The sequence below is a fragment of the Oryzias latipes genome, chromosome 15 (genome assembly GCF_002234675.1).
Source record: "Oryzias latipes chromosome 15, ASM223467v1".
Lineage (NCBI taxonomy): Eukaryota > Metazoa > Chordata > Actinopteri > Beloniformes > Adrianichthyidae > Oryzias > Oryzias latipes.
The window spans coordinates 17,269,303-17,288,270 of NC_019873.2; the positions used below are offsets into that span (position 1 = coordinate 17,269,303).

General features: G+C 39.1%; 2 protein-coding genes across 14 annotated transcripts in view; one reads left to right on the plus strand and one right to left on the minus strand.

Moving 5' to 3' along the window:
• The window catches only part of phactr2 (phosphatase and actin regulator 2), a 47,159-nt gene extending 37,498 nt beyond the window's left edge, over positions 1 to 9,661 (minus strand). The window contains exon 1 of one of the 4 annotated variants that reach the window (XM_020709456.2): positions 9,504 to 9,661. In XM_020709456.2, coding sequence (XP_020565115.1) covers positions 9,504 to 9,639 — 136 coding nt within the window. In that variant the 5' untranslated portion in view covers positions 9,640 to 9,661. Of the gene's footprint in view, positions 1 to 1,335; positions 1,409 to 9,503 lie in introns of those variants that run through there. The other 3 variants (XM_020709455.2, XM_020709460.2, XM_020709459.2) reach the window with 3 other exon arrangements.
• A 766-nt stretch (positions 9,662 to 10,427) lies between these two features.
• The window catches only part of LOC101161669 (pleckstrin homology domain-containing family A member 1), a 28,369-nt gene continuing 19,828 nt past the window's right edge, over positions 10,428 to 18,968 (plus strand). For 3 of the 10 annotated variants that reach the window (XM_020709461.2, XM_020709464.2, XM_020709465.2), the window contains exons 1-4: positions 10,506 to 10,707; positions 16,968 to 17,192; positions 17,827 to 17,883; positions 17,974 to 18,019. In XM_020709461.2, the coding sequence (XP_020565120.1) occupies positions 17,052 to 17,192; positions 17,827 to 17,883; positions 17,974 to 18,019 (244 nt within the window). In that variant the 5' untranslated portion in view covers positions 10,506 to 10,707; positions 16,968 to 17,051. Of the gene's footprint in view, positions 10,745 to 16,967; positions 17,193 to 17,826; positions 17,884 to 17,973; positions 18,020 to 18,968 lie in introns of all 10 variants that reach the window. The other 7 variants (XR_002291831.2, XM_020709462.2, XM_020709463.2 and 4 more) reach the window with 6 other exon arrangements.

Consider the following 18,968-nt stretch of genomic DNA (forward strand, 5'->3'; position numbering starts at 1 on the left):
GATTGCAGCTGGTTGGTGATGACTGCTTTGGCCACCGACCAGTCAGCATTTACGGACACACTGAGGTCTGTTTTCAGCTGAGTGAGGCTCGAACGACCTGGCTAATGTATTTGTCTGACACATTAATTCCAAATGCAACAAGAAGCACCATAAACATAGCTATTGTAAACAGATACTTTAAGTTTTGGAAGCCAACAAAAAAACAAGACATGTCTTTTTTGAAAGAGCTTTGCGACATTCAGTGAAGTGAGTTCCCTTGAATGAATGAGATGGCAGTAAATTACGATAGCAATGTTGCATTGCATTGTCATAAAAATAAAAAATACAGCGTTTATTAAACAGCAAGGAGAGAAAATGCACACGCCAGCTTGAAGTCATGCACATGTGCTCATGCATGCATTCAAGCACCTTCATGTGGGGATAATTTGCCTTGCAAAATGCTGACTAAAAAAATTTGCAATAATTTGCTTTATGTCCATCTCCAAGATACACACACAAATCAAGCACAAGCAACAGCTTGGATTGAGAGTTTAAGATCAACCTCTTCTAAGATTTTAATAATTTCCTATAGAAGACTAGTAGCATTTCCACTATTTAGAATAACACAGCCTGGTTGCCTCTGTCAGCTTGCTAATACAATGAGGAGCATGGATTCACCATTCAGTATCAAACACCCAACCTGGCAACCTGCCGTGCCCATTTGAATTTAGTATTTATATTCATTTGGATTTCCTCTTCAGAAAGACTCATTGCTAGGTATTTGCTATTAGACGTTTGCCTTGATCACATGAAAAGCTCATAAGTAAATGTGGACAGATTTATAAAGTTAATGATTCCTTTTGAAGCATAAATATGTATCATTATCTTAAAAAAGCTGTGTAGGATAATGCAAATTTTAGGTTTACAAATGAATATCCCACAAAGTGAAGCAGCTTTCTATTTATTGTTCCGGTATGACGGTCATTGCTGAAATCAGGGAGAGGTGTGGACCTACAGGAAAAACAAGCTCCAGCTGTCAGACACTCACTGGCATTGCAGCAGGTTATCACAAAACAACTAAATGCACTTCAGTTGACTCGTGGAGCTCCTTTTACATCTGATGTTCCTTTACAATTCATAAGGCACAAGGCCACACTCTGGCTCAATGCCTTTGTTTGCACCCAACCTCTGAAACAATTTACAGACCAACTAACAGGTGACAGCATGAACTATAGTATTCCCAGTGAGGAAAGTAAATTTAGCTCAGCCACAGAGGTTCAGAGATCACAGACAGACAGATGGTCAGAGCAGAGATAGAGAGGGAAGTGCATTTTCTGATAGGAGGAGGAAACTTACCATCATGTTCCATGATTTGACCCCAGGAGAAGTATGATCAGCTCTGTGAGCTGATCCCTGCCTCTTCCTGACTCGCAGTCTCTCTGTCTCTCCCCTCCCTCTCCCTTCGTCTCTTCTCCTCCCCCTGTTCTCTCTGTACTGCCCTCCTGCATTGCTCATTCCTGCATTGTTGTCTTACCCTCTGTCTGTCAGTTCCTCCCCTTCTGCATATACTTTCTAAAATAAAGAGCATTAAAAGTTAATGGTTTTTCTTTCCATCTCAGGGCCTCTGTCTCCCTCTCAGCCCGTGTTTGTCTCTGTCTCTGTTTGTCAGGGTTTTTCCTTCTTCCTCATGTCCTCCTCCTCATCCCTCACGGTTGAAAACACTGGAAGTTGTGGTGTCATAAGTATAACACACTGTACCCTTCCTGGATTTTTTGCTTTTGTAATGATACACTAAAACCAGCATTAATCGTGTGACAGTTTAGGTTGGCTTTTGTTTAGTTTAAATCTGTTGTGTTCTTGGTGATCAACCTAAACTATGTTACTTTAAAAATATGTCAGAAATGATCTATAGTTTGTGGGATTTTTCAATGTAGTTATGCATTTTAAATGAACGTATTTCTTATGGACATTATTAGGTACACCTTGATAGTACCGGGTTGGACCCTCTTTTACCTTCAGAACTGCCTTAGCCCTTCGTGGCATGGATTCAACAAGCTACTGGAAACATTCCTCAGAAAGTTTGGTCCATATTAACATGATAGCATCATGCAGTTGCTGTAGATTTGTCGGCTGCACGTCCATGATCCCAATCTCCCGTTCCACCACATCCCAATAGTGATCTATTGGGTTGAGATCTGGTGACTTTGTCGGGAGTTCACTGGACTCAAGCTGGAATCTGAGATGATTCCAGCTTTATGACCTGGAGCCTTATTTCTTCTGGAAGTAGCCATCAGAAGATACTTCACAGCCTACTCAGGTAGGTTGTGGTGTAACTGGAATAACAAAAAATGAACTTCTGTGTTGAAATTAAACGGACAAGTTCTTTTCTCCATCCATCTTCCTCCGCTTATCCGGGACCGGGTCGCGGGGGCAGCAGACTGAGCAGAGATGCCCAGACTTCCCTCACCCCAGCCACTTCCTCCAGCTCCTCTGGGGGGACCCCGAGGCGTTCCCAGGCCATCCGACAGACGTAGTCTCTCCAGCGTGTCCTGGGTCTTCCCCGGGGCCTCCGCCCAGTGGGACATGCCCGGAACACCTCTCCAGGGAGGCGTCCAGGGGGCATCCGGACTAGATGCCCGAGCCACCTCAGCTGGCTCCTTTCGGTGTGGAGGAGAAGCGGTTCTACTCCGAGCTCCCCGCGGGTGACCGAGCTTCTCACCCTATCTCTAAGGGAGCGCCCAGCCACCCTACGGAGGAAGCTCATTTCAGCCGCTTGTATTCGGGACCTCGTTCTTTCGGTAATGACCCATAGCTCATGACCATAGGTGAGTACTGGAACGTAGATCGACCGGTAAATTGAGAGCTTTGCTTTTCGGCTCAGCTCTCTCTTCACCACAACGAACCGATACAGCGACCGCACCACTACAGACGCCGCTCCGATCCGCCTGTCAATCTCACGCTCCGGTCTTCCCTCACTCGTGAACAAGACCCCCAGATATTTAAACTCCTCCACCTGGGGCAAGGACACTCCACCCACCGAGAAATGGCAAACTACCTTTCTCCGGTCGAGAACCATGGCCTCAGATTTAGCGGTGCTGACCCTCATCCCAGCCGCTTCACACTCGGCCACAAAACGCCCCAATGCACGCTGGAGGTCCCGGTTCGATGAAGCCAACAGGACAACATCATCTGCAAAAAGCAGAGAGGAAATCCTGTGGTCCCCAAACCAGATCCCTTCCGGCCCCTGGCTGCGCCTAGAAATTCTGTCCATAAAAACTATGAACAGTACCGGTGATAAAGGGCAGCCCTGCCGGAGTCCAACGCGGACCGGGAACAGATCTGACTTACTGCCGGCTATGCGAACCAAGCTCCTACTCCGGTCATACAGAGACCGGACAGCCCTCAGTAAGGCTCCCCGGACCCCATACTCCCAGAGCACCCCCCACAGGATGCCACGGGGGACGCGGTCGAACGCCTTCTCCAAATCCACAAAACACATATGGACTGGATGAGCGAACTCCCACAATCCCTCCAGCACCCTAGATAGGGTGTAGAGCTGGTCCACTGTTCCACGACCAGGACGGAAACCGCACTGTTGTTCCTGAATCCGAAGTTCTTTTCTAAAGATCCAATATGTTCTGAGTCTTTAAAACTATTTCTAAAAACAAATAACACATACAGTGATTCCTTTGTTAATTCAGTAATCCTTATTATATCAAGAGTATAAAACGAAATTGAGAAAACTTTTGACATCACTGGCTTCTGATATTCAGGGCAAATAATCTTTAAAAGGCTCATTTAAAAGATATCTCATCCCTTTCCCTTGCAATAGTGATCTTAACAGGAGATCAGCGGCACACATCAGAAGACAACCTGAGAAACTTTGATGTACTGAAAGGTAAAATGACAGTGACAAAGAAAAAACACAGGTTAAGTATCTACAACTGTGTAAATTACAATGACAAACCTGCCTAAGTTGCACCTCGGCTTAGTCAGACAGTGGCTTGGACAGGCCCCAGCAACCCCATGTCCCCAAAAAGGGATTGAGGGGGTTTAGAAGATGGATGGATGAATGGATAGATAGTTTGTGTTCAACATAAGAATTCAATTTAAACGTCATATTAACCCACCATTCAATGGCTGTTGTGTAAATATATAAAACATAAAACCTCATTGACCAACAAATACACTTTATTTGTGTTTCAAAAGATGGCCCTGTGCTGCCAGAAATTTGCCTGCTCTAAAACTGATGTAATGCAAAGAACTGCAAGGAAACTTTTAGCATGAAGAGTGATATGTGTGTATTATGATGTGTGTGATTAGCCTGCATATGGTTTTTACACCTCATTCCGTCCTGTCTCAGTTCAGCAGGATGTAAATAACTGTTGTACTTAATAAAGCATAATCTGAGGTCAGAAAGTATGATTTATTCAGAGGAACTGCTTGCCAACAGTTGAGGTGAGTTACTGCCTGGGGCCTCTGGTGAGAAAGTGGACCCCTGAGGGGTGACAAACCATTATTTACTATGAATAACTGCCATTTTAATTGTGTTTTTCGTACATTGTATTGTTCGTAAAAAAAAATAATATATAATTTTGTGTATACATGCATATGTAAAATAGCAGGCTGCTTTTACATATCAGATCAAACTTTAAAGCAGAACAAAAGATTTTCTGTAACTTCTTTCACTGTCAAATTTATTCATTTAGCTCCTTGTTTTACAGTGGTTACATTCTTCATCTATTTGTCTACTTGTTAGAGTAGGTATAAATTGCTAATTATTAATATTACTTCAATATTCAAAAGTACTCTTGTGAAAGTTTTGAAACTGCTTATATATTTTTGAATGCTAAAAGATGGTTAGAAACATGCAGCTGTGGCCACAAAGCCCCAGAAAATCTGTCTGCCTTCATGAATTTCTTTTAAATTGAGCAATTATTGCATTTATTACAGGACTTTTACATGGAAAACAAACTCTCTTAAAAAATCCTTTTAAGTAAACCCTTTTCACAATGTTGCCTATATGAATTACATGTTTGAAGAAATCTTTTATCTGATAATTAAAATTACATAGAAAACACAAGGCTAAAAACTGAGAATTTTATTGTATTTGTTGAAACATTTATTACCAAGGACTTTTGTGGTTTTGTACTGCAGTTTTAGAGATCCACATAATGAATTTGCCCAATGTAGTTCTTTAACAAAATATTAAATAGTTGAGGTGTCAAGAGCTAAGAAGATAATCTAAAAACAACTTGAATCTTCTGTTTCTTCATCTCGATTCTCTCACACATCCTCCAATCGTCTGGAGGATTTGGTAGGGTTCTTTCAATTATGTATTCAGGGTTTATTAATTTTTTGTGACCTTTAGCCATCAGGTTATAATTCAATTTCCATTACAAACAATCACTTTAGAAACTAAACGTTATTTTTAGCCTGGGCCTCAGGTTGCTGACATCCTGTTCATTTGCTTCAGCAAATATTAATAGTTAAAGGATTAGTGAGTAACCTAGAGTTACTGGGGGAATGAAAAGAGAAGCAAGACTTTGACTTTTATGCCCATCCTGTGATGAAACACCAAGACGAACAAGTGACACCCCCTCGAACACAAAGCAATGTCATCAATGTACAAACAGCATGAAGGCAACACCTGACAAGATTTAGATCTGTGTTCTTTACTATTATCCCATGACCCAAAGCCAAGAAACAACACCAAATTATAATGATCCTATTAATTAATTAGACAATTAATCCTAAATGGATTAATTGTCAAACATGTTTGGAGCATTAAAGTTCATCTGAAATGTTTGGTTAACCACCATGACAACACAAAACACCAGTGTGTTATTGGATGGTCAGTGAATTTATTGGTTTACAGTCACTTGTTCATTCCTACCAGTAATCATCCTTTATGTTCCTCTGTTCCTCTTGGAAATATGTCTGCAGCTTGAATTAAATTAAATTGATTTTAATATTTTAAAGCAGTTAAATGTACAGAAAATAGTAAAAGATAACCTTTTTCCCCTGACTTTTTTTATTTTATTTATTTATTTTTTTTAGTTTAAATGTGTTTTGGGTCATCTGTCTGTTATGGTTTTGCCTAAAACAAATACTGGAACATCTTAGCTCGTCCTAAAATATGTCAGAAACTACGTATCCCAACAAGCATTCACAGATATCATTCAGTTTTTGGGTGCACAAGACAACTATGAGTCAGCCGGGTGAATCCAAATTTAAACCAAGCACACGCAAAACAACAAACACCAAGGGGAGTTCTGAATGCATGAGAATGAAGACGGACCGGTTCAGCAGGAAGTGATCAACATGTGACAGATGACAAAATAAAATCTCATTCTTTCTAAGTGAGTGAATTAGAGCCAAAGGAATATTATCTTTTACATTGGAAAGAATTATTGTGTCTGTTTTATTGTCACAGGTTTTACTATGAGCAAGGTAAATTTCCTGTGGCCCAAAATGACATCACGTAGGAGTGATGCATAAAATCATTTGCAGGGTGAAAAATGGTTGTGTATTTATAGCGATGTGGGGAGGCTCAGGCCTCTTCTTCTAACAGTATGAGTCGCTGGCTGTTCAGAGAAGAAAAAAAGAATCAAATAACTTACCTTGTAAAATCCTTGAGATTGACAATCTAAGAAGCTTCCAGAACTGACTGTGTTTCTGTGTGTGTGTGTACGAATAAATGCCCTTGAAAATACCTGATTGCATTTCCTATTTTGAAAGCTTTTAAAAAGTTTGCACCACTGCTACTCTTGTGTTTCACTGTATTTTAGATTGATCTTGTTTTTTGCAAAGTCGAAACTTCAACTTTGAAGTTAGACCTTCTTTTTGTTGCAAAATACAGATGCAGTTTTTCTATTTTGTTGTTGATATAAAAATAATGTTTTTACTGCTGTCAACATTTTTTGTGTTATTTTAATGGGCATTTTTTTAAACCTCTATGTATTTAACTTAACATTTTGAACTTTATGGTGCAACAATAAAAAAATTAAAAAAATTGATATTGAGAATTTGAAAAATTAGAAGTTCCATGTTTTTCTTTGGTTATATTTTGTGTTGCTGTATGAGTATGTGGCTTAGTGATTCAGGGGGCCCTAAGAGTTAATGTAACTGTATAATCCTTTTTTTTTTTTAGCGTCAAAAATGTTGAAGCTTCTTTTAGCAATACCAATGGTAATTTAAAAAGAAAAGAACCTGAACAGCAGCGATGCACTAAGTGGAAATGTGAGTGGGTGGCCCTGCCAAAGGATGGAACATCTCCTCTCAAAAGCAGAAATCTTGGAGCAACACCATGAAAAATCTAAGAAATAGGAACATTTGATTCTGAAATGACACCTTAGAAAAATCCTTCTTTCTAAAGATGTAATAATCGGCATAAATTCAACGTCAGTTACACGAGTGCTGATCGTGTGAGAAAATATGTAAGAACGGGTCAACAAATTGATTGATTGTTGTTTGTAACACAATCTATCAGCACTCAGCAGTGGTTACTGGTTTAAATACTTGAAAAGATACATCTTTGGGGCAAAAATGTCTCAATGTTTCTAACAGAAGTTCTGACTGCAGCAAAGAAAAGAATGTCAAGAGTCAGGGAGAAAGAGCTGCTTTTGAACAAAGCACATTTAAGCAAGTGATCATTAACACTCGGTTATCAAGTCAAAAAAGGGCTCTAATTATTGTTATTTTGAAAAGAGCATCCAAAAAGAGGGAAGTTCTTCGACGTTGATTTTTTTAAACCTTTTGTTCTTTTTTTTGCTTCCTATAACAGTCTTCTGTTTATCCCTTTTTGTCTTTTTTATAACTCATCTGTCTCTTTCTCTCTTCTTTTGTGATCCACTTCTGCTGTCTAATTTTTTTTCTCCTCTAAGCCCTGCAATTACTGATGTTGGAGCATCCATCTTTAAGACAACATGCTATTTACAAGGAGGAGCATTACCCAATCTGCCTGCGCATTATCATGCATCATGTTCACATGCATACGTTGGATATACTTTTAAATGGTGGAAGAAGACTGCATTTTCTAATGAAACAACCTTTCTATCTTCATCCTGCTTAAATAGAAACTAAAAGCCCAGTATTATATATTTATTATGTTTTAGAAATTACCAAACGGTGTGAATGTTGGTGTGCATGGGTTTATGATTGTGGCCCTGCAACAGACTGGTTTTCGCCCAACAGTGGCCGGGTTGGGTTTTGACCCCGTAAGGAATAAAACAGGTTCAGAAAATGGATGGATGGATGGAAATCCAAATTGAATACAGTAGTAGATACAAGAATTTGTGAAATAAGAACTTTCAACAGGATCTGTAAAGAAAAATGATGGCAGACTATCCTTTAGTCTGATAGGAACGCACTTGCAATAAATTAATCTCTCTATTTTCTATCTGTGTTTGTCTCCTTTAAATGTTTGATGATTCAGGTCAAATACTGTTGGCAATTTTAATAAAGATAAAAATAATTTAACGAACAAAAAAGGATTTTGAAGTAAGATAAAGGTCTTTAAAAAAGTATTTTTTGAGCTGAAGGAGTCAACTTTTTAAAAAACTATCTAGTACATAAAATTAAATACCCAGCTGATGTTCTAGAGCACATTGTAAAGATCTTCAAAATCAAATGCTCTTAATATAAATCTATTTTCTCATCAGGCTTGAAATATTTCAAATTCTAAATGTTAAACCTCAAAACCATGGAAGCGATTCTGTAAAAGGAGCCAGAGATTTAAACAAACTTGAATAGAGTAATTTTTCTTTATTTATTATACAGGTGTTGCCTAAAGGAGGACATAGGAACACTTTTTGTATTTGAAAGTCAAAAACCTGAAAAAAAACAAGCAAGAAACTAAATATATAAACCAGTCTGAAGGCAACTCTGACACCGAAAACCTGAAACCCAAAGGAGGCAGTGAAAAGAAAGCAAGTGAAGCGAATGGAGAGCTGCTGCACGATGAAGATGAAGATGACTTTAGAGGAAGTGGTTCTAGCCACTGACACATATCAGCCTGCGAGTGCTCAGAAGCCACAGTTGTCAGGCAGTGAAAAACAGACACACTGACATTTGAAAAAGAGGCTGAGGACATACTGTCGGTTAACACCACAGCCAAAGTGTTACATGGCCAGTGCACTTCTTTCTTTAAGCCTTTTCACCCAAGCACACAGATGCAGGGAACCATCAGTCTCAATGTGACTTACCCTTTTTAAATGGTTTGATAGTTATTTTACTGGTCAATTCCTCATGTAGTAGTAAAAGGAAACAGCAGGGATAACTCAAATGGAGATTTTCTTGTTTTGAACATGACTTTGACTTTCTGATTGGAAGCATTTTGACTTCCAACCAGAAGTTTTGCAAAAGCTAAGAATAATAAGCTTTTTTGGACAATGGTGAAAAACAAAGTTGGAAACTATAATATGATCCATGAATTTTTGATTGAAATCAATAAATCTAAACCACGAAGTGGAGTTTCTATTTGGAGTGTTAAACAGTTGAGGGTTAGATTGCTGGTTGCCTACCTGAACGGGCTCCCCGGAGCCTGAGCAACACTCTGGAGCGGAATCCAGACACGTCACTCTGGGATCGCAGCCTGTGAAGGGGCCACAGCTGGAGGAAACGCCTCATCTCTGAATAGGTGTCCTCTTCCTCCTCCATGGTCGACTGTAAGGTGTCAAGTGAAGCTGCCAGGAGAGCAGAGGCAGACTGAAACTTTCACATCAGCAGCTGCAGCAGCTGCAGCATCTACTTCCCGCCCTTCCTCCACTTCAAAACTTACTTTCACCTGTTCCTGATTCAAAGATACGCTGATTTAAAAAATAAATTAATAAATGAAATAGATTGGGCACAATTTTTTAGATTAGATGATGTACACAAGCTTGCTTGCTGCCAAACCAGTTAATTTCAGTTTTGAATTTAAATTTTTTTGTGAAAAAGCCTTTAAAGTAGAATATGTATCAGAGTAAAAGTTTAAATAGGGATTTTCCCAAAATTTTTCTCAAAGAAATATTGTTATCATTATAATTTGTAGTAATAATATTAAAACAGAGCATCCCAACAACGTTATCTTACTTTTTTATTTCCTAAAGTAAAAAAAAAATCAACGAGAACTTCAAAACCCCTATAAACCCTGATAAAAGTACTATAATTTAATCAAAGAAAAAATATATTGATGACGTTTGCTTAAGAAAATGCATCAAAATTCCATCTCTTTGTGTATGTATGTTATGTACAAAACAAACAAGCATGTCAAAGTAACGTCATGGAAAACCAGTTTATCTACTGCAGCTGTTAAACGTTAGATGTCGCTAAATTACCTCTCTGGTATGAATGTCCTGCTTTCCGTCCATGCAGCCACCCACCACTGCCTGTTTTATACTTTCACTGAGAGCTGATGAAAAGAAAGACCTCTTACTCTGGCGTTTTGTTTTATCCGCATGAGAACTGTGACGATCATTTTACAAATGCAAATTAGGAAAGCTAATATTTACCTATAAAAGTTTTTGTGTACGCTAAAAAGATCAGAGTTTGACTCGCAAAACAGCTGGCGTGCGGATGTTGAGCCTGCTTACTTTTGCGTCAGAGCGGCCATCTTCACCAGACACGATCTACGGCAGCACAGATCGGTAGGACTGTTGGAGCAGCATTTTGTCCTGAATCAGGGGGAGATGGGCTGAGGCGCAGAGGACAGCCTCAACAACACCGAGACTACAGCCGCTGACAGAGGTAGCTACCGATGGGACAACTCAGTTAACTAAAGCTGGTTAGTTTAACGTATCTTCGAGTAACCAATAATTCAAACCACTGTTTTGTTTCGGAGTTAAAGTTCAAAATTGTCGAAGCTGGCTAACAGTAGTCGTCAGCATGATGGGTCAACTTGGATGAGACAACTTAATTCATGAGCACGGTCAATGGGAGTGTGTGTTAATGCTTCGGTGGTGTGTAGAATCTTCGGTTTAAAGTCTGAAAATGACGGTTTATGTGACCGTACTACATGCTAACTGGATGCTAAAGCTAGCTTGAGGCAGGCAGTCTTTTCGAGGCCGGAGAGCCCAGCTGTGTGGATGATCATCATGCTGCTAACCTAACGCGGACGCTTTTTCAGCGAACAGTGGCCGTTTGAGGACTAATGTCAGCCCACTGCAGCTGTCACTGAAACGGGGGTCCTCTCACTTCCGTCTCGGTTTGGGTGGTTTGTCTGTGAAGTTTGGTTTTCTCTCCCTGCAAACTTTGGATCAATAATCTTGAATTTGTTTTCGTGTGACGTCACAGCTTACGTTGTGAGCGTAAAACCTTTATTTATTTGGTTTAAAAATAACCACAACGGCCTTATTTGGGTTTCAAAGTTGCTCGAAAACTTGAACAAAATGATCTGCAGTGATTCAGGCTTTTTCTGTTGATTAGTCATAGTACTGGTTTATAATAAACCAGTAACTATAACTAATTTAGTTTTTGCTCATATATGAGGAGTCAGGTTATTTGTATTTCTAATGTCGAACCTGTGTCATATTTTGGACATCAAGCACATATAACATCTAACATTAAGAAAAAGAAACAATTTTTACCTGATTTCAAATGTTCTTTTATTAAATTAAGGCTCATAGATGTAAGAACATAAAGTGTATTATTGTGAATAGTAAAAGTAATCTTCATTGTCTTTTGGTTCCCTTTTTGATTGTGTTCTCAGCACATTCATGGCATGCTGACGTTCTCTTGTTCAGTCTTGTTACGGTTCAGGAAGTATTGCTTTGTCAACCTAAGCTGTATGAAGGTGAACTTAAGCACCTTGACAAGGATACTGAGTACTTTGGATTTTGTTTTTAACCATCTGGCATCTTTGTATTATTATTATTTATTTTTTGTAAATATGGGATATCTAATCTCAACCTTCAGTGACTTCTGTTCTGCTTGTCTCTCATCACCTGCTTTTGGAGATTCTATTAAACAGCAAATACCTGTTTAGGTGATCAATAGTAGGTGGGGCAAAGATGGTCTTAAAAAACGAGCGTCCCTCAAGGACTGAGCACTGGTTAAAGTCAACTTTATTCGATCCAACTTTCTTAATTATGGATAATAAAAGAAATTCAGGATTTGCACAATCTAACCTGGAGAAACCAAGGCTACAAGGAGCTTCTACTATTGTAAAAAGGACTGGGGCTTAGAAAGATTTTTTTTTTTAAATTGATCATTTCTTGAAAAACGCTGGATTAATATATCAATTTTTTGGATTAAATTCTCTTTAAAGCAACTTCTTGTAATTTGTTTAATCAAGAAACAGTAGCCGTGGTTAGATGGGCAAAATATCTTGATCGGATCTATGGTCGGATTAGAATTCAACATTGTACATGGGCCCAGAAAAACATTTTCCGATTAGAACAAACGTTTACATGGGTCTCACTTTCGGTCTGATTAAATCATTTGGGAATGCGCAGTAGTGTTGAAAATAGTAGTGTTAAAAAAGCCGAGCGGCTGCATGCATATATATAGCAGCTCCGTAATATACGAGATGATCTTCTAAACATGCTTTTATTATTGTTATGGTTATTATGAAGCGCCTGTTTGCTGATCAATTTATTTTTAATCTGTGTGGTCAGTGCTTTTTTGTGGAAGAACGAAGCCGGAAGAACGGTTAGCTGAAGGCTAACATGCGCTGACAACATTTTAGCCTGGATGAACATAAAATCCATGCGGGAAATGCCGCAATCTGCATCGTGGCTGTGGAAATAACATCAGCCTTTAATTTGTCGGGACACGACTGGAAACACAAATGCACGTGATTGTTTGAACGGTTTCTAAGGACTGAGCGACATTTCTGCTTTGAAAAGCTCACACACCGCCCCAAAGCCGCTGTGTGAGCTGGCAGTCCGAGCACTGCTCAGAGACGGGAGACATGGTTCTCCTGAATTGGTCTGCTCGTTCAATAAAGCTGCGGGACGGATGGCAGTCCGAGGCCTCCCACACGTAACAAAGCATCCTCCCCTCCCTTCAAACACAAAACTTGAAGTCCGGCTGCTCTGCTCAGAGACACGGTTCGCTCCGTCCACCGGCCGGTGGGTCCGGACGTCAGGGGGCACGAAGTGCTCTCTCCCGGCGCCCCCCTCGCGAGGGGTGTCGGAGAAGATAGGAATGGAGAGGCAATTAGCCCGCGGGGCAAGGGCGGAGCGCAGAGGCGTCCGCGGAGCAGCCGGTTGGTCCTGTTTGAGCTCCAAAGCTTTAACATAAAAGGGGTCCATTCAATTGGTCAACAATGTGAAAGGGAACATCCAATTGGTCAAATGCATAAATGGATTTTTTTGATTTGTTAAGCATTTTAAGCTGCCATAAGATTTTTTTAGCAAATTTAATGTAACCATTAATTGCAATTTTCGCCGTCTTTTGCGATATGGGTATTGCACAGCTTCATATCGCGATAACGATAAATTTGTGATTAATTGTTGATCTTGGAGGCCTAGCATGTATATTAACCATATTGAACAATCCACTATTCTAACTATGTTGGAAAAAGCCGTTAGCGTAAGTTTGTGTACCTGTATAATTTATAAATCTGTTTACACTAAAGAAATAGCCAAGCATATTTTAACTGTGCACCAATACCATGCAGAAGTTAGACCGTGACCATTATTCACAACAGGTGTAATTAAAAAGTTGAATGTGCGATAACTTTTGCGAAGGTTATGTTCAACTTAAATTCCAGTCTTTCGTTTCCCCAGCGTCTAATTTTTAGGTTGTGTTTTAGAGTTAGGTTAATTGTTGGTTCTAAATTAATAGCTAAGCATGATTACGTTTTTAGATTTTCCATAAATGGCCCAGAGTACATACGTATTTTCTTGGCTGCCTTTTTACACACAAGTAATATTCGCCAAATCCTTAGGATTTAAAATGATGCTGACTTACCCTTTGAAACTGTTTAAACTCTCCTGAGAAAGCTTTCTTCAGGTTTAGAAGTGGTTTTATTCCTCTTTGACCATTCTTCCATGTGTGCATTTGTTAAATCAGACCTTGATGTTGGACGGGAAGGTCTGGCTTTGTTCTTCATACAAAACATTGTTCTTTTGGATTAAAGTCAAGACTTTATGGAACCCATTCAAGTTTTTCCCCACACCAAATTCACTCTCATCCATGTCTATATGGACTTTGATATGGGCACTATGTTGGAACAGGAACACCAGAAATCCTGTCTCAACTGCTGCTGTTTACCTGTTTCAGGTGTGTTTGGCTAAAGGACCTTCAATGGCAGGTTCATTTAAAAATAAGTAAGATACAGGCCCTCCAGGCCAAGATTCTGACACCCCTGGTTTCAGTTCAATTCCATTTTATTTGTATAGCCCAATACTACAACAATAGTCATCTCAACGGGCTTCATACCGGTAATTTTGTAATAAATATGAAATCATTAGAACATGAAGTCACAGAATTCAATAGGTATTGGCTAGACTAAACTAAACAGACTAAGCTAAATTGGGCATCCCTGCCCTTAGACACTCCTTGGTGAGGAAAAACTCAACTTCAGGGGTGCCCACACAAGGGATGGATCCTCTCCCAGGATGGACAGGTAATGTACCAGAACTCTTGGATAAGAATTATCTTATCTAACTCTACATCTACCATACATGTTTAAATAGTCCAACAGATGGGCTTCATGCAGAGGGAGTTAAGGGACAGCTGGGGGTGTGAGACGAGCCAGAGGCAGGGTCTACAATAGGGGTGTGACAATCACCGCATCACCGTACTTTAAAAAAAAAAAAATGTAAGTTTTTTTATTTTTTGTTTTTTTTTAAAGTTCTCCATATTGTGCGTGATTGGAACTATAATAAACACATTAAACACAGTCATCTTTGCTGATAGTTTACTTTTTCTGCTAGTCCTGTGTTCAGACTTCAAGGGTTTCTGGGGGAAGCCTTTTATTACTGTTCTTATCATTAGATTATCAGTGTGAGGAGCCATACATTAGTAATGCCATGCATAATCTTTCATATATTTTCAACATCTATTTATAAAGAAGAACAATGGAGTTTTGACTTCATTCCAACCTTACAATTATTTTGAGCTTATTAGAGTTAGTATTGATGCTGTTTATGTCTTACGGAAACATCCTTGAACTCTTTTAAAAACTGTCGGCTGATCTGAATGTTTTTGAATTGAGATAAAGCTTTTTATTGTCAAGTAATGATTTTACTGGTCCTATTTATTAGCCTTTATTTAATAGAAGGGAGGGGTTTCACTAGTAAGAACATCTGTCACACTCTTACATTTTCTGTTTTAGTAACAGTCCTCTGACCACATGGAACTTCTTAGCTTTTTCTTTCGTATGGGTAGAATCACTGACTATAGTTTTTTCAAGCCTATCTGGTTTGCAGCATCTGGTTGCCACCATACTTTAGATATAACCTTTAGATAGAACCTTTAGATAGAACTGTGGCAGACTGAACTTGGCTGGATGTGTGTGTTCTGGCGGGTCATTGAAATATTTATCTATAAAATGTCAAGTTATCAATCTACTGAGGTATTTTCTGTTTTTTGGTTTTTACTTTTGAGACCTAATTATTTAAGATATTGTGTGTTTTGTAGAGTTATTAAATCACATGACTTTGTTTAGCACAGGTAAGAAACCACAGCCAGAATGTATCAGCAAAAGGTGGAGCTATCTTGTTGATGTGGCGTGTACCAGTGCTCATGGTATGGGTGGCTTGGATGTACTTGTATAGTTTGTGTGTGTTTGCCCCGATTGTTGCCTAGATTGCCAAGTACTTCTGTTTGTTTCTAACCATCAAAACAAAGCACTATTGCTGAAAATGATTGCAAATCGACAAACAGAAATGGAAACACAATGGACTAGATAAGCAGGAAAACACATTGCAAATCAGGGAGGAAGTTGACATTTTGCTATGCCCAGATATGAGTCTCTACTAGTCCAACTTCATTCTTGACTCGTGATGATAAAAATCAAAGTGAAACAAAAATGGAGAGCAGAAGTTAAAAAGATTCTCACAGCGATTCTCAGTAAGCTTATCAGGTCACCCATATAAACACAAACAGCTAAAAGTATTTTAAAATCAATTAAGTCACTTATTGTTCAAGGTTGTTTGTTTGGTTTATATTTTTTATGTCTTTTAGGAGTAATGATGGTCACTCTGTCCCATTCTAATGCCTGTGTCCATCGCGATAACTCAAGTAAATGCAGAGTCTGAGATTCTCACGTCGCAGTCCATGGACAACAACCGAGCCTTTTGTCCCTTCTCCCCCCACATCTACCCACACACAGCTCATAATGTTGGAGAAAGCCAGGCTTTATCTTTGCTTTTCAGACTTGTCTTATTCACTTTTTTCTTTATTAGAGTTTCGCCCCAAAAGACAATAGTAGCTCTGTATTCACGCACACAAACTGTATCAAGATGGTCGCATTCACAAACACATAGCCATAATCATTTTTCTTGAATACCTTTGCAGTATTCTAAGGAGTTGCAAAGTTCCCTCCCGCACAGATTATTGGGGTGGAAAACATGGCTGATCTTAGCCATGTATGCTATGTTTTTGGCCATACGTAAGCAGTGCTGAGCTGGAGGTGGAGGGAGGGAGGCGAAGGGGCTGGGCAGAGGCTTGCCAAATGAGATGAGTGAGCAGTTGAGAGGAGAAGGCTCAGAATGTGAAAAAGGAGACGACTGCAAAGGAAGAGGGGGGAAAAAAGAGAGCAAGTGGGCGTAGGAAGTAGAGGAGAGAGTGACGATGTGTTGAGTATGTGTTACAGGGGGAAAAAAAGAGCCAAGGAGTGGGTGAGGCTGGTCTAAAAGAATAAAAGCAGAGTTGTGGTTTGGGTCACATGGTCTGCTCTGTGGACTGGTGAGCTCCAGGTGGCAGGGCGACTACAGATTTGGTAGATACAATAAGAGGGACCAAAAAGAAACTACAAAGACAAGCGAAACTCCTCATTTCCTCTCCTCTGCCTCACACTTTTTTTCCTCCCTCCTCTCTGTGGCTGTTTCTTCAAGGACTTCTTCTTGGTCTCGCTTGCCCCCTGCTTCTCCTTCTCTGTTCCCGGCCTCAGCAGGCCGGGGAATGTCCCCGGTGGCGAGATGCCTTACGTGGACCGACAGAACCGCATCTGTGGCTTTCTGGACATCGAGGAGAATGAGGGCAGTGGCAAGTTCCTGCGGCGGTATTTCATACTGGACACCCAGCAAGGGAGCTTGGTATGGTTCATGGACAACCCACAGGTAACTGCAGAGGGATGTTAGCTTAGCTTTTTTGCTTTATTTATGGCTCGCCACAAAAAAAAGGCAAATTTGAGCGATCAAATAAATAGTTGACTGAAAATAAGACAATGAAGCTAACAGCTTACCCACACTGGTGTGGAGAAACGCCTATTTATACATATTTAGGCATTTTATTAATAAACTGTTTTATTTATTTCTTTAGGAATACAAAATTGAAAGCATTTTTAATATTTTGTTCACTGGCAGCATCACAAGATCAGATACATTTTAATTGTGTATTTCTTTAAAAAAAAAGATTTATGTTGTCGTTTTCTTTTATATATAATGGGAGAAAGAAGGGTAGAAAATACTCAACAAAATCTGAATATAATGTCTACAGTGACCCTTATAGTTGGATTTTTAGTGATAGTATTTTTGGTTTACTTAACTTAAATAATACAGCTTTAAGAATTTCATTTGTACAAAATCTCTAAATGATAAAGTCCCTTTTTTCTGGATTAAACAATTATGTTAAGAATGCATCTCATTTCATAGACGCATCAAAACACTGTTAACTCTGTTAAAATATGCTGTATTTAACAAAAAATATTTATTTGCAGATGTTTTTTACATTTTCTTATAATTTTCAATCCAGAACCTGCCAGTTGGTACAGACTGTGTTGGCTCCCTAAAGCTCACTTACATTTCCAAGGTTAGTAGATCATCTACCGTCTTTATTGAAAAAGAATCCTGTCATAGATGGAGTGTGACCCTAATGACTGCGGGGTCTCTGTGTTTGAAGGTCAGTGATGCCACCAAGCTCAGGCCCAAAGCAGAGTTCTGTTTTGGTAAGTCTTGCTACATTTTTTTCTCCACTGTTTGAGTACATGCACAGTCTGTCTAGCATGTCCTGAAGACATTTGTGATGATGATGATCCCATTAATGATGCCAATTGAACGTGATTGAATTTAGCATCTTTAATATAACCCTTACTTTAAATAAGTGTTTACAGTTTTTGTTTATAATTTCAGTCTAGTTTTCCTTTGAGCAGATAGTGTTTTTTGCTCAGACAACATTTGAGCATTTTTCACCTGATATTAATTGTACATCATTTTATTGTTAGTTTATTTGCTTGGTGTTTCTTGGTTGTATGGTGCTATTAATAATATTGTTTTTTTTTCTTTCTTTTTTACTACGGCGTTTCTTTTGCTCATGGATTGTCTGCTGCATCTCCTGTTGTGTATATAAATACTTCAGTATTTTGAGTGAGGGAAAGCAATGAGTTAGAGTAACCGTAAGCGATTGGAAAACTGAGTGAGTCCGAAAAACACTGTTTGTTTTAAAGTTGTTTTAAAGTTTTAAAGTTAAGCCAATTCAGTGATTTATGGAAGGAAAAACAGCTAGGACTCGTGAAAATGTAGCTTCTTCCTATTCGAAGTCAAACTGAAATGAAAACAATCTACGTTTTGTTCCAAAGCAGTGTCACAGTGGACTTCAACCCTGATCCTCAAAAACTGCCAGCTTAATTCTTGATACACCTGATAATTCCAAGTTGGACATGGTTGTTTAGCAAAAAGAAGGTTGGTAGATCTTGTGGACCATTGGTTGAAGACAACTACACTATTCTGTTTTAGTAAAGCATTTTTTTAAAATGTTTTGTTCAAAATAAAAGAATGAATAACTACATTTAAAAAAATAATAATCTAAAATTCAGTTTGGCCAATTAAAAGTTTTGAGTTAAAGCTGCACTAGCTCAATGAAAACCTTTGTCAAAATCAACTGCGGTGATCTTTGCC